Source organism: Cololabis saira, chromosome 23 (genome assembly GCF_033807715.1).
Source record: "Cololabis saira isolate AMF1-May2022 chromosome 23, fColSai1.1, whole genome shotgun sequence".
NCBI lineage: Eukaryota > Metazoa > Chordata > Actinopteri > Beloniformes > Belonidae > Cololabis > Cololabis saira.
In genome coordinates this window covers 21908581-21922824 of record NC_084609.1, presented here as the reverse complement: position 1 = coordinate 21922824, position 14244 = coordinate 21908581, and the positions used below count along the sequence as shown (strand labels likewise).

The 14244-nt window shown below is 41.3% G+C and overlaps 1 protein-coding gene across 5 annotated transcripts in view; it reads right to left on the bottom strand.

Annotated features, from left to right (window-relative positions):
- The window catches only part of cald1a (caldesmon 1a), a 77273-nt gene that overhangs the window by 30781 nt on the left and 32248 nt on the right, over positions 1 to 14244 (bottom strand). For 4 of the 5 annotated variants that reach the window (XM_061715120.1, XM_061715122.1, XM_061715123.1 and 1 more), the window contains exons 2-3: positions 11566 to 11651; positions 1669 to 1806 (exon numbers count right to left, since the gene is read on the bottom strand). In XM_061715120.1, coding sequence (XP_061571104.1) covers positions 1669 to 1806; positions 11566 to 11642 — 215 coding nt within the window. In that variant the 5' untranslated portion in view covers positions 11643 to 11651. Of the gene's footprint in view, positions 1 to 1668; positions 1807 to 11565; positions 11652 to 13303; positions 13431 to 14244 lie in introns of those variants that run through there. The other variant, XM_061715121.1, reaches the window with a different exon arrangement.

Here is a 14244-nt window from a genome sequence, read left to right as displayed (position 1 = left end):
TCTCAGTCCAACCCACCCCTTCCACTGTACACAAGACGACTCAGCTCAGAACCGACAACTGCACACAAATTGATTTTTGTCTCCTTTGTTACTCGGCGAGTCTTTCTGAAGGAAAGACATGACATCATGCATCGCTGAAGCACTGAGCAAGTGATGTTCTTCCTTTAAGCACCGCAAAAACTCAAAATCTTAACAAGAATATTTCTCTTATTTCTAGTTAAAGTGTTTCATTTTTAGTTAAAAAAAAAATCCCATTACACATAAAACAAGACTCATCACTGGAAAAAAACAACAACTTTCACCTGTTTCAAGTAAATTTTCACTTAAAATAAGTGGAAAAATCAGCCAGTGGAACAAGATAAATCTTGTCCCACTGGCTGATTTTTCTACTTATTTCAAGTGAAAATTTACTTGAAAAAGGTGAAAATTTTCAAATAACAAGTTATTTTTCTGGTGATGACTCTTGTTTTAAGTGTAAACAGAATTTCTTGACTAAAAATTAGACATTTTAACTAGAAATAAGACAAATATTCCTGGTAAGATTTTGGGTTTTTGCAGTGAGTAGCCTATAGTCTATGATACTCAAGCACATAGTTTAGTTTTGGGCATGCAATTATTGATCTCTTGCTCTAGATTGCTGCATTCCCTTGCCCTCTTGCTTAAATCTTGTGTTTTAGCTGCCTCCTTCTTTAAGGCCAAATACCAGAAACCTCCTGAAAGGTTGTCATCTGAGCTGATGGCCCTGCTGAATCCTAAGAAACAGCAGAACGTGAGTCAACTTCTCGTTTTGTATTTGAGGCGACATAGTAACCACTAGCTTGTCAAAACTAGGGAGGATGTTCCTCAATTAACTGGCTGATAGTGTGTGGTTTCTGGCCCAGTCAGCAGGGGGTCTGGGACTGTTTTAATGCATTTCGTTATGGACACTATCCTATAGACCAGGGGTCGGCAACCCGCGGCTCCAGAGCCGCATGCGGCTCTTTAGCGCCGCCCTAGTGGCTCCCTGGAGCTTTTTCAAAAATGTTTGACTTTTTTTTCCCTTTTTTTCTTCTTTCTTTCCTTTTTTTCTTCTATTTTCTTTTTTTTCCTTGTCTTTCCTTTTTTTCTCTTTTTCTTCTTTTTTTCCTTTTTCTCTTTTCTTCCTTTTTCCTTTCCTTTTTAATCTCAACATTTTGACTTTTTTCTCTAAATTTTGACTTTTTTCTCGACATTTCGACTTTTTTCTCAACTTTTTTCTCGTGATTTGAATTTCAACATTAATCTCGACATTTCGACTTTTTTCTCGAAATTTCGACTTTTTTCTCAACATTTTGACTTTTTTCTTGATATTTCGCCATTTGCCTTTATTCTAAGGCTTATACATACAAGACTTTTCATTTTTTGCGGCTCCAGACATATTTTTTTTTTGTGGTTTTTGGGTCCAATATGGCTCTTTCAACATTTTGGGTTGCCGACCCCTGCCATAGACGTTCTCTTACCAGCAGAGGCTGTAAAAGGGACTTTCTTGATAATAATTCTTAGATCCAGATTAGGGTCTCACAGTATTGATGAATTCCTATAATGAGGCTGCAGTGATACTTTAATCACGTCTGTTGAACCAGAAAACGGGAGCCGTGCACTTGTTTCCCGACGACATGTTTATCAGATGTATCACTCGCTGTGCGGCACCTGTGGCTGTTGGTCATGACCAGGCTGTCCGTCTGGCCGCTGGAGTCCTCGCTCTCCCTGCTCTTCATCCTCTCCTGCCGCGCCCTGCGTCTCCTCTCGCGGGCGGCCTCCTCCTCGTCGTCATCATTCCTTGACATCCTGAGAAAGACAGCAGAGGCAAGTGAGAATGTTTTTTTTTCCCCTCCCACCCCCAAAACTTTCAACCCTTCTTCCACTTCTCAATTAAAGTGAAAAACTTCAAAGTGAATCATTCTTTCAATTGGACTGTAATCACCATGGTGACCAAAGCTGATGGATTTGCTTCGAGTTTTTCTTTTTTCTTTTTTTTCCCCGCTCTCCTATCAAGCCGACCTGTCAGCTGTGCAACAACCAATACTTCTTATCGCCGCTGCAGTTTTCTCTAACTGATAAGAAGTAGGTCTGGAGACCTGGTTGGGCTGAAGATAAGAGAGAGCCATGAAACACTGCTCGTAATGATCCGGTCCCAGTTTCCACAGAGCGTAAGAGAATCTTTGAGGAATTTCAAACAACATTCAATCTTGCAATGATGTTTTTCTTTTTAAGTTAAATTTGAATAATTGTGAGATTCTTGTGCAGAGTGAGTAGTAAAAATGTTAAAGACAGATATGAGCAAAAACATATTAAAGCAATAATTAAAACAAACAAAAAAAATCTCTGAAAAAGCATGAGTGGGCTGCAAAAACACCTTCTGTTCTCCTTTAATGCATAACTGCTCAAGCATAAAACAGCTGAAACAAGGTCACGACAGGTTCAAAACGCTGAGAACATTTGGTTTGTGCATTAGGTGCTAATATTTAAAAAATTCCCCTCTCCACTTGCCATCTTGCCCTCACTGTGCATGTAACACTGAAAAGCTGCACGAGGTGCAGCAGCACAAATCCAGAGCAGATAAGCTGCGGATGGAGAATATATTTCTTGAACACAGTGGGTTATATAGTGCAGCTGCACATATAAATGAGATGCCAGTGCTCACAATCTATTTGGTTAGAAAGCTCCTGTGTACTGTGCTTAGATTTGATTGAAAGCAACAAGTCCAGACTTCGCTCTCTGGGGCCGGTCCAGCCTCCGACTGAGGGAATGCAGGAAGCTTTAACCGGCTACTGATGTGCAGTAAGCATTTCATTGGAACACACGACACCCGGAATTACCTACAAATCATGCATCATGAAACTTGCATATCAAACTTTGCAAAACGGTGTCTTGCTTTTTTTTCCCCCTCACGAAGGGGCCTTTCTCTTCCTGTACTGCTGAGTTTCTGGCCACCTGACATCTGAATGTTGCTCCAGCTGACCTTTACTCTCCCTCTGCTCACCACATGCCTAGCTACCTAAGATCAGAGCGCAGCCTTTGAGGTCGGCCAGCGAAGCGTGCCACTGCATGTTAATTGCAACATGTGTGGTTGAGCTGAGCCGGAGCTGCTTTGGTTTAAGTCAGCTTTTACGGCGTGTGAACAACAGTTTCTTCTTTGTTTCTTTCGGCCCTCTCTTGCGATGTTCCTCTGCCTCCACTCCCGTTCTTTCTCTCAGATGATAGATGTTGTCATAACAGGGGAGATTAATCTGCTAACGCCCTTACTGGAGCTGTGGGACGGTGACACGAGTGATGTCAGACAATGCTTTACACATGTGCCCGTGCGCCTCCTTAGTTCAGATAAATCTGGGTTTAGAAAACCGACTTAATCTGGAAAGTAAAGGTCAATCCTGCAGTAACACTTGTAGTATAGGCTGACATGTTTTATTTTAAGAGAAATATGCTGGTGTCATAACAAAGCTGCTCCATACACCACGTATTACTGAAGTTCTGAGTTCTGCCAAAAACCTTTACTCTACTTCTTGATGGAGAAAGAAGGCCTCTGCTGAGCATCAGCACATGTGGCTGCAGAGAAAAACATCAAGTGGATTAGGACGCACCGTAAAGACATTTTAATTTTCTTTGCAGGAAAAGCCAACTGAAGTCATCAGAGTATCTCTGTAAGAGTTTGCTTATATTTGCCACAAAGTTCAGATCAAAGGCAGTCTAAATAAGATCAACTCCTGCAATCGATCAATTCTTATCTAAAACTGCACAAAGAAACATGTGCGAAATTTACCTTTAAAAGGGTGGAGCTTAAGTTGTTTTAATGAGCCATGTTTAGACATGCATTCTGAGAAATCTGATTGTAAGTGCTCAGCATCTGTATTCACACCTGGCATTAAAATGTGTACCCAAATGTGTCTTGAGTAAAATTAAACCAACAGATTTTTTCAGCTTGAAACCATCAAATGGTGTTGTTATTTTTAACCGCCACGGGCAGTACCTGGAAATAATTAGGTTTTGAGAGAGAAAGATAAAAATAAATTCAAACTAGGGATACGAAAACAAAGAAGATCTGTCACCGTCTGCCAGAACATTTGGTCCAAACTTTATGCATAAGACAAATCAGCATGCATACAATACACACAAATACAGAAAAAGAATGATTGACTGATGAAGAGCTTAATTATAGTTATTTGAGGGCAAAATTAAACGAGAAGTTACCTCAGCCAATGACATTATTTCATGCCAGCATCTCAGGATGCTTGTTGTTGCCTCCTCTGAACAGGACTGGAAAACTAACTTAAACTCCATCCTGAATTTGTCTCAGGACCCTTTTGTGTCCAGACTATGAAGATAATGTGGACACAAGTGTCCCAGACTACTTTCAAACGCATCTTGAGTCACTGGATCTGAATCTATCCTGGAACATGTTCAGACCTTGGCTTTCGCCACTTGTGATGAGATTTGCTAGGAGGCATTTTAATGCCAGGTCTAAACGACGCCCCAGATTCACTACGGTTACGTGTCTTGCTCAATCACTCTCTTGTTTTGTCTCCAATCGTTACTTGCTCGAGTCTTTTAGTCGCCTTTGCCATCATGTCCACTGTAGCTCTGTGAGAAAGAGTCATCGTGGTGGATGAGTGACACAGTGCCGTGAACCGGAATGCAGTTGTCACAAAAAACGACTGTGACGGGAGTCCAAAGCTACTTTAGGGTTTTTTTTGGTGATCGTAGCAAAAGGAGACGGTGAGATGACTCTTACTAAAAGTAATCCAATATTTTTCTTCACTGAAATAGAAGAAAAACACTTATTTATGCTGATTTAAAAGGGTTGCAAAATTAAACAGATGCTTAACTCAAATAGTAATGTATAAATATTCGTGAAAAAAAGACTATGATTAAAAGTAGAAGTAGTGATTAAACGTATTCCTTTATATAAAAGTTAATAATGGTTTTTACTTATAAATGCAAAAAATAATTAGAAGATCAACTCTACCACCTGTTTCAATGCAAAAGGTACGTGAATCCAAGCTCATAATATAAATGTAGGAAAATTAATTCTTTCTGGCTTCAAAGTGCAGACAGATAACAATATGCTGGAAAAAAAAAAAAGTCGGGCACAACAGATTCAGCAGGAATTGTTCTTAAAGCTAAAAACTTCAAACACTTCACACCTACGGCTTCATTTTAAAAAGTCCTTTAAAGTCTCTGCAAAACCTCCTGCTTAACCCAAACCTGTCCACTGAAAACCTTTCATTTCTCATCCTCTGCACAGACTAGAAACATGAAATAAAAACATTTTTTGGAGGCCAAACCCTTAACTTTCATTGTGCATTTTTAACTCCGGCCATATGTTTATCAACTTTTCTTTCAAGACGTAATGATTTATGTGCAATGAAAAAGTAAGAGGCAAAGCTCAAACTGGACCGGCGAAGGCGTGGATTTGTTGGGTTCATGTCGGAAAAGGAAAAGGAATGACCTGCTGCTCTGAAACTGCTCCATCTGCAGTGTCGATGTGGCTTGTAACCAGCTCTTCTTATCGCAAATAATCACATTATAGTTTTCATTTCGTCTAGTTTAGTCTATCAAAGCTCAGTATTTCTAAAAACAGAACAGAAAGTCGTAAAGTTGAACAATCATGTCCTATCAGACCCGTAAAAACACAGATATCCCTTTTAAAATGTAGCCAATCAAAGTAAGATGCTGGCAGACAAATAAGTGCTCAAGTTTAAATTTAGACACCAAAAAATGTGCACTTGAGGACATTGAGTAGTATTTGTATTTTGTTTCCGCCAACCTCTGTTTATTCAAGTTACCATAGCAACCTTTTTTATTTCGAAGTTGTGAAAAACTACTGTAAATCCCAAAGGACCGATTTTGTCCCAGAAAACGGCACTAAATGTCATGAGAAAGAGAGACGACAACAGCTAAAAATGGAAGCAAAGAAGACAGGCAAAAAAAAAAAAAAAGCTCTCGGTGACGGGGATCTCAGGAGTTAAAGATTCCCCACAAGGACAGAAGAACAAACTCCTAAAAGCTGAATTAGCATTCCTGTCAATCACGGCTTTGGCTGGAGACGCATACACAAGCCCGGCTCTGGTTTCATACACCCTGCCTTACCTAGGCCCCAAACTCTATCAGCATACTGACAGAAATATGGGGTGAGCTGGAAGCTGAGGGGGAGGAGTGGGGGAGAAAGAGCAAGGGAAATGGAGAGCAGGGATAAAAAGGAGAAGCGGGAAATGAAAAAACGAGAAAGGAAAAGGGCGTGTGCAATAATGGAAAAACGAGTCATTTGTAGATTGTACAAAATGATGTGCAGCCACAGTAATAAGCCTCAGATATGCCTTTTTCCAGAGTATTGCTTGCAACAATTTCTTGGATATATAAACATATTGTTGGAAAAAAAAGCAACTTTAAAAAAAAAATCCGACAGGTACTATGAACCATACACAATTAGCTTTACATTTCAATACAATGATGAATAAAATGACATGCTTCGGTGCTCATGTGTAGGAGCTTTTCACATTCTGAACAGCACAGCGGTTCTGCATTCACAAAGCAACTGTCCGCGCACAAAGCATCACCATCAGTGAGCCTATTAGGGAAGAAATATGTCCAAATATTATCTTTACGGCAAAATATCTCAAAAATGTCAGTGAAAACAATTTAGGAAAAGCCCATGAGAAAGACTTCTTCACCCCTCCATGTCAAGAGAAGGACAGAGGGAAGGGAGGGAGCAACGTTAAGAGGAGAATGGAAGAGAAGGGGAGAGAAAAGGCTGCTGTGAACAGAGGGGAGGGCAGAGAAGTGAAGGAGGGGATGGTAGGGGGAGGGAAAGAGGGTGTGTGCTTGAACTGTGCTGTCAGAAATGCTGACCCATTCCCACGCTGGCCTCTCTGGGCCATTTCTCTTCCTATCGCTGCCTCGCAGGACCACAACCTACCCCGTCCGTCCCTCTCCTCCCACCCCGAGCTCCGCCGGCGCTGCTGCTTCAAGGATACGCAGCGTTAGCCGAGATACAGAGTTTTCTTCTCACTCACAGATGAATGAAGCACTAAAGCATTCATATAAAACACAGCTGAGAGTGCAGGGTTAGACTCTAATCCACTCCGTGCTGATGTGGCAGATGAAAAGATGTAAGACTCTCCCCCCAGCTTTGCCAATCTCCATCTGTATCTCCCCGTCCCTTCCTGTCAGAAACCAAAAAGGTTTACGGGGCAAGGACATGGGCCATGTTTGTAAAGGTCCATTCACCCAGGGCAGGGATTGTTTGACACGGCTCATTCACGGATGAGGATGGGTGTTATTTCCTGAACACTTCCTGGTCCCTCAATGGGAGGGCCGGCACAGATGCAGAGAATGAAAAGGAAGGAGAGGACCAGGAGGATGGTGGAGGGAATGAGGGAAAGTTGGATGGGTATGGGAAAGGGAAGAGACTGGGATGCAGGAAAAGAGGTCAGAGCGCACGGATGTGGAAAATGAGGGGCTGAGGGCTGACGTGGAGGTTTCAGAGGGCAGATGATGATAGGGACTAAAAATGAAGGTGAAAGATGGAAGATAAGAGGAAAAACTACGAGTGCCATAGGAAGAGCGAGAAGGACAACATGCAAAATGAATAAGTAGAGAAAACAAAGGAAATAGGGAAAAAATCCAAAAAGTGACATTAAAGACCAAAGTCCATTATAAGAAAAAAAGCACAGAATGTGATGATTTTTTAAATCAATTAAATCTTATATTTAATGGAAAATTGTATAAATATAACATATCAAATGTTGTTGAGAATTAAAAAACATAAAGGGCAACAAATGATAAATAAAATAAACAAAAAGGGCAACAAAAGACTAAAAGTGACGCAATAAGGTGCGATAGATACCAATCAGGTAGCTTTAGCCTGTTAGCTTAGCACAAAGCCCGGACACAAAAACAAGTACTGATGGATTTACTGTATGTTTGAAAACCAAAAGAAAAAAAACCCCCAGTAAAATGCAGGAAGGAAAGCAAATATTTATGCTTCACAAAATACTACACAGTCTGTTTTCCTAAACTTTGCTGACTCATGACTGCAGTCATTCAGATACCGGAGCCATTCAGTATGAGCTAACATCCTGCTAAGGCACACAAGTACATCAGCCTCATTGGGTAATGAGGGATGTATTTTTATTTTATTTTATTTTTTTTAGAAACAATGTACCCACCGGTCACAAAGAAAGGCCAATTTTAACCAAAGTTGGTCTGTAAAACGAGTGGGAAAATTCCACGTCCCTGCGCGGTCTTTGGAGACATTCCTGTCTGACTGTGTTTCAGGGAGGAAAAACACGCTACGGCACCGATGAGAAGCTCCGACTGGGGAAATGAGCAGCACACGAGAGTATGAGAAAGCTTAAGAGTAGAAAATTGTGAAATTGCAACTAAAGGTGAATCGAAGCCCGCTACAACCATTTTCTCACACCTATAAATGACACCGACATAACACACCAATGCAAACTCTGCAAAGGCCTTCAGCAAGCTTCTACCCACACTACAGGACACATTAAAAAGAAAAACAAAATTACACTCTCATTCAAGCAATCACAGTCTTCCCGCATGTAGGAAACACGGAGACCTCGCCAGTAAACACTCATAATGGCCAGGAATTTGGCACTCGTACAGCCGTTATTACTGTATATGGCCCCACATTCTCCCTTTGTTTTCCACACAGTATGGTGAGTTAAGGTCGAATGCAAGCAGGCCGCCGCCACAACATGTGCTTCTGGCTAGCACGAGAGCCAAGAGAGGCATGCAAATATTGATCGGTTCGATGTATTGGCAGGAATGGAAGCAATGTCAATATGTAACTTTTCGTCAATAACAGGAGCAGCATGTCGCCTTGCCAGCTGAAATTGTGGCTGCTGAAGACCAAAAAATAAAAATAACAGTCACGAACGAGCTCCTGCCAAGTTTAAATGTAAATCTCGAAGGTGCTTACAACTCTTTACTGGTTCACTTTGCTGCGTCTTTATTTCTGTCGGCCCTCATTTCTACCGTCGGCTCTTCTTAGTTTGGAGTTTTCTGCCAAATTCCATCATCTCCTTGTTACATAAACACTCGAAAAATGCATAAATAATTCCAGCCGCAGGGGGTTGTTGGGGAAGGGAGTTTACGCTGTGAAACCATTAAGGTTTGCTTCAATCAGCCATTTAAAGTGCTGCTGAGAAGATTAAGCATTCAAGTCTAAGAGGTGAAAATTAAACAATTACACTACAGTTAAAATCAGTCGCACAGAATCTTTCCCCCATGAAATAAGTTATTGTATTCTGTGTCTCTAAAAATGCATTGAGTAGCATTTCCCAGAACAGTCAGTAAAACCAAATATCCACTTTAGGCTTGCATGCATTTGGCCTGACATGATATTTGCCGGACATTAGTGACTGGGAGTGAGTTGGACTGGAAGGGTTTGAAGACAGACCCTACCTACATAGTAGGAAACTTGTGCTGACAGTGCGTTGCTTAAATGATCGAAGCCTTGCAGTCCCCTGTGGCTTCACCACCGCTTTCCTGTGGCTCAGCTGAAAGAGCTGGGAGCCAGCTGTGACAAAGCCCTGCTATCGTTAGCACCTTAAACACAAATACTGGGCAAAAAACGACCCCTTGTTACGCTCCAGCCGCTCTCATTCCTACGGTAATGCGCAGCATCATGTTTAGCATACCGCGTCCCAAACATGTCGACTCACTTTTGACAAAAGATGTTCAGCTCTGTGAAGACCTGCCCTGTTGGCCACACAACACCTTCTTTATTAGTACCTTTCGCCAGAAAACATTTACAACAGTCCAGCCTTAGCCTTATATACTCAATCTTAACAAATTACTGTGCCATACTTGAGCAATACCCACACGGACAAAAACAGACTCTCATATCTCTCTATCATAGATAAACGTGTCCAGTTTAGACCCAGATTAAAATCTTTTTTTATTTGCGGGCCGCTCGGTGGCGCAGTGGGTTAAGCAGCGGGCCATATACTGAGGCTACAGTCCTCCTGCAGCGGTCGCGGGTTCGAATCCAGCCCGCGCACCTTTGCTGCGTGTCTTTCCCGTTCTCTCTCTCTACCCCTTTCCAGTCTGCATCTCCAATAAAGGGCCACTAGAGCCCAAAAAAAACCTTTAAAAAAAAAAAATCTTTTTTTTATTTGCTTAATTCAAAATGTAGACCTATATTGATCAGCTAGAGAGATTATGGGCAGCAAATACAAGGCAACAGGTCTCCACATAGTATTAAGGTTTAAAATATCATATATGAAATTAAAATATGTTTTAGGCAAACAGCTCTAAACTTCAAATATGACACTTACAAAACTGTGGAACCTAATGACATCAGATGATGCTAGCCACACTGGCATGTGTAAATGCAGGACTGCATGTTAGAACTGGATTCACGTTGCTGTGCTGCTCTTAAGGGGCCAAAAACAATCTCTAAAGCTTCAAAAAGAAAACACATTATTGTTATTTTGTGCAGAAAATGTGTAAATACTTATCTACACTTCCAAATGCTGAAACAAACGTAGTCTGAGTAAATCTATCATGTGACCATTTAAGAACTGCAAATGGATCAGTTGGGTCTCATTTACTTATTATCTTTCCATCATTCTATCCAATATTTTATGTTTATTCACTTAATTTATATTCCTTTTTTATGTTAATACGCCTGTAAAGATATGTGGGATGTGATTCTTACAACTACCCATAAAGCAAGCACAACATGTGGGGCACTTTATTTTCAGTAACTGGTTGATTCAACCCTGAATTTTATTACCGAGTATATCTGAGCTAATATGCACATTTTCCATTCCACAGGAAAAGTCATTTCACCCTGAGCTCTTTGACAAATACTACTCGCATATTCCCTTTTGACATAAAGAAGGATTATCAGAGATAAACACAGTGATTTATTTGGCAGTGGTCAAACCTATGTCAGGTTGTTTTGCAAGAGTCACACTGGCTCGAATAAAATGCCTCTCAGAGGCAAGTGACCTTGGCAAGTTATCTACATCCACATCAGACTCATCCTTAATTGCAGGCTGCAGCACAGATGAAAAGACTATTGTGAAAATGCTCAGTGTAAACATTTCCCCGTCGCACTCTGCATCACGCTCTGGCAATAAAAACCCCATTTAACTATTTCTGATTAGTCCACTTGGCGGATAACTGCTCAGTTAATTTGCTGAAACAAACTTTGGTTTAATCGGTTTCTTCCACAGAATTAAGAGTGTTCAAAAGGCAGCATTATGTGGGAGAGAGAATTAGAAACAGGGAGGCAAGGGCACGATTGGACATCAATGGTCATCACTTTGAGTGTCAGATTTCTTATCTCGGGTCTTTTTGCCTGGTTCGGAGAAGCCAGCATTTGCAGAATGGTATTTTCAAAAGCTCTTAGTCCTTTCAGACCTCAATGGGGCATCATAGGAGGTGAACTGAGCATTATGCAACACTGTGCCTAAACCTAAACAGCAGAGTCCTCTCCTCTGGACGGCAGGACAATGAGTGAAACAATGCAGGAGAGGTGATGTGCACATGCAGTGAAGAAGACAAGCAAGCGGGTGTTACCGTTCAGCTTCAAGGCGCATCTCCTCCCGCTTCTGCCTCCTCAGCTCCCGGCGCCGCTCAAAGTCCATTTCCTCCATGATTGTGCCCTGTGGAGACAACATCATCAAACAGATATATTCATTCACTTGGAAGAAAGCAGGAAGGAAACACATTAATTCAAGCTAACTAAGAGAGCATAGGAACTGCTTCACCAGCCAAACAAACCCTGAATTGTCTGATATCTGATGATAAAAATAATGCTTAGAATTAAACCTCATATTTTACAATATGCGCATGGCCGAACTATCTCTTTTTTCAAAAGGACATATCAAAAAATAGCAAAAAAAACCATATGCATCTATGCTTTTTTAATTAATTAAAGCTGGTTAATAATAAACTCATTACTTTTTACTAATTTGACACCACATACGAGGTATTTTATATATTTATAATGCAAGCCTGCACTGCCACATTAATAGCTTAACAAAACATTAAGTAACTTTTGTTTGGAAAAACAAAAATGTGATTTAACAGTGATGACCATTCTTAAAGAAACTATTTGGAGTTAAAACAACCTATACTTTACATGGTAGTGAGAGTAAACTTTTGTTGGAGACCAAAATTACATGACTGAAAAGACTCATTTTAGCATTTTAGCTTGAAAACGTAGCTAATGGTTACTAATGGTAGCTGATGGCAGCTAATGGCAGCTAATGGTAGCCAATGGCAGCTAATGGTAGCTAATGGTAGCTAATGGTAGCGCTTCTAATTCAGGCCTCCGACAAGACACAAAAATGTTATTCCACCTAAGTGATAATACAGAAAGACACCCTACAGACAAACAGAGGTCATTTTAACATTGTAAGTGTACAGAAAGTGTATAAGAAGAACTATTAGTACAGTCATCTTTGACAACGTGTAATGATATACAATTTAAATACCCATCAAGTGAAAATGAACTTGGGCTGTCTTCATGTCTCATATCAACTTGAGTAGAATTACATTTTTGTTTTGTTTCAAGACAAATGCAGTTGTTGCAAGAGACAACCAGTACGAGAGACCAAAGTTACATTGGGCGGGTTTTGCAGACAGCAGGGATGGGAGACTGCGAGATTTAGACAATCATTCCTAAATATAATCAAATATTTCTTCAAAAAGATTTAACTGATATTTTAACATGCAAATGCTCATTGGTGTTGCTTTAAACCACCCTAAGATTAGTGTTTGTTTAACACCTATTCAGTGTGTTGTTGTGGTTGCTGCACACTACCAAATAAACTGAAATTGTGTGAATCTATAACTTTTGTTTTTGTGTACGAAAAGATCTTTAGGTAAAAACATTGGTGAGATATAAGTCCAAAAGGACAAAAAGACAGAGGGAGGAAGGAGAATCCACAACAGGATGTTGACACCATCACTTAGGAATAATTCTAACAAAAAAAAAAAGAAAATACCCCGCTAGGGTACATGACCGACTGTGAGGCCTGAGACCACCCAGGAGCCGGCAAGCCTCCCATCATACATCTAGAGACCCTGCAAAACCACCGAAAACATTCTTTACACACTGAAGCAGAGCACACAGATGCTGACGGAGCAGTCGAAGGAATAAGGCTCGCAGCAGGAGCGTGACAGCTGCGGACATCATCATATTTAAATGCTGCATGAGCGGGAAAGCCCAAGGGACTCGGACAATAAGACGCTTTTAGGTGGATTTTGGGAACATGTAAAAATAGATAAAATAAACAATACTATGTCATACCTTGAATTTGCCTCCAAGCAAAGTCCTTCACACCATACCAGCTCCTCACAAAGCTTTGTCCGAAACCAAAACACAATGCTACAACATGTAGTCGTCTCCCACAGCTGGCCCCAGCTGACAGAAAATGCAAAAGCCTGCGTCTTTCTCCTCCCCTGCTGGTTGTCCCTCCCTTCATCCCTCAGTGACCTCCTTCTTCCTTTTTTTCCCCCCCTCTCAGTCTCACCCCCTTCGACACCCCTCCCCGGCCCACCCCCCGCCCTTTCTCTTCACTATCTCTGCCGCTGAACTTTTCCTGAGTTGTTTACTGACGTGTTAGAGCTTGGCTAAACTTTGTTTTCCGTGTTTGTGCAACGTAAGCGTGCTGTCTGCCCGCGTCTCCCTCCATCTGCGGTCTCGCAGCAGACATCGGCACTACGGTATTTAAATGGAGACGAACATGCGGGCGCACGTTTGCATGCATGCTAATGAGAACAGATGTATGCATGCACAGGAAGCAAACATGGAGACACACTCGGAGAAGAAAGACTGACTTCAAGGGAGCCTGCCGAGTCTCGACCTCCTAATTGTATCTTCCACCACTCCTTTGAGTCGGTACAGTAAACACATATACTCTAACAGCCGAGAAGTACTCTGTTACTCGTAAAAGATCTCCTAAATGCCGCAGGAATTCGCTGCCTGTGTTTAGATGCACACTTTGTGTCATTTGTGAAATGGCTGGGAGGGAAATGGCAATTGGATGTGGGGCTACTCATACAACTGTAATTAAAGCGAAAATGAGTGCAATAACTAAAACCGACAGGGCCTCCAAACATCACCAGCCTAATCACATACTTCCCAGAACCTACGACGCCAAGGGAGACAAACTTATTAGTAACACAAGCACGAAAGCATGTAATTCTGGGGTTATTGTTGCAAATAATGGACGGTTTATTCGGCTAAGA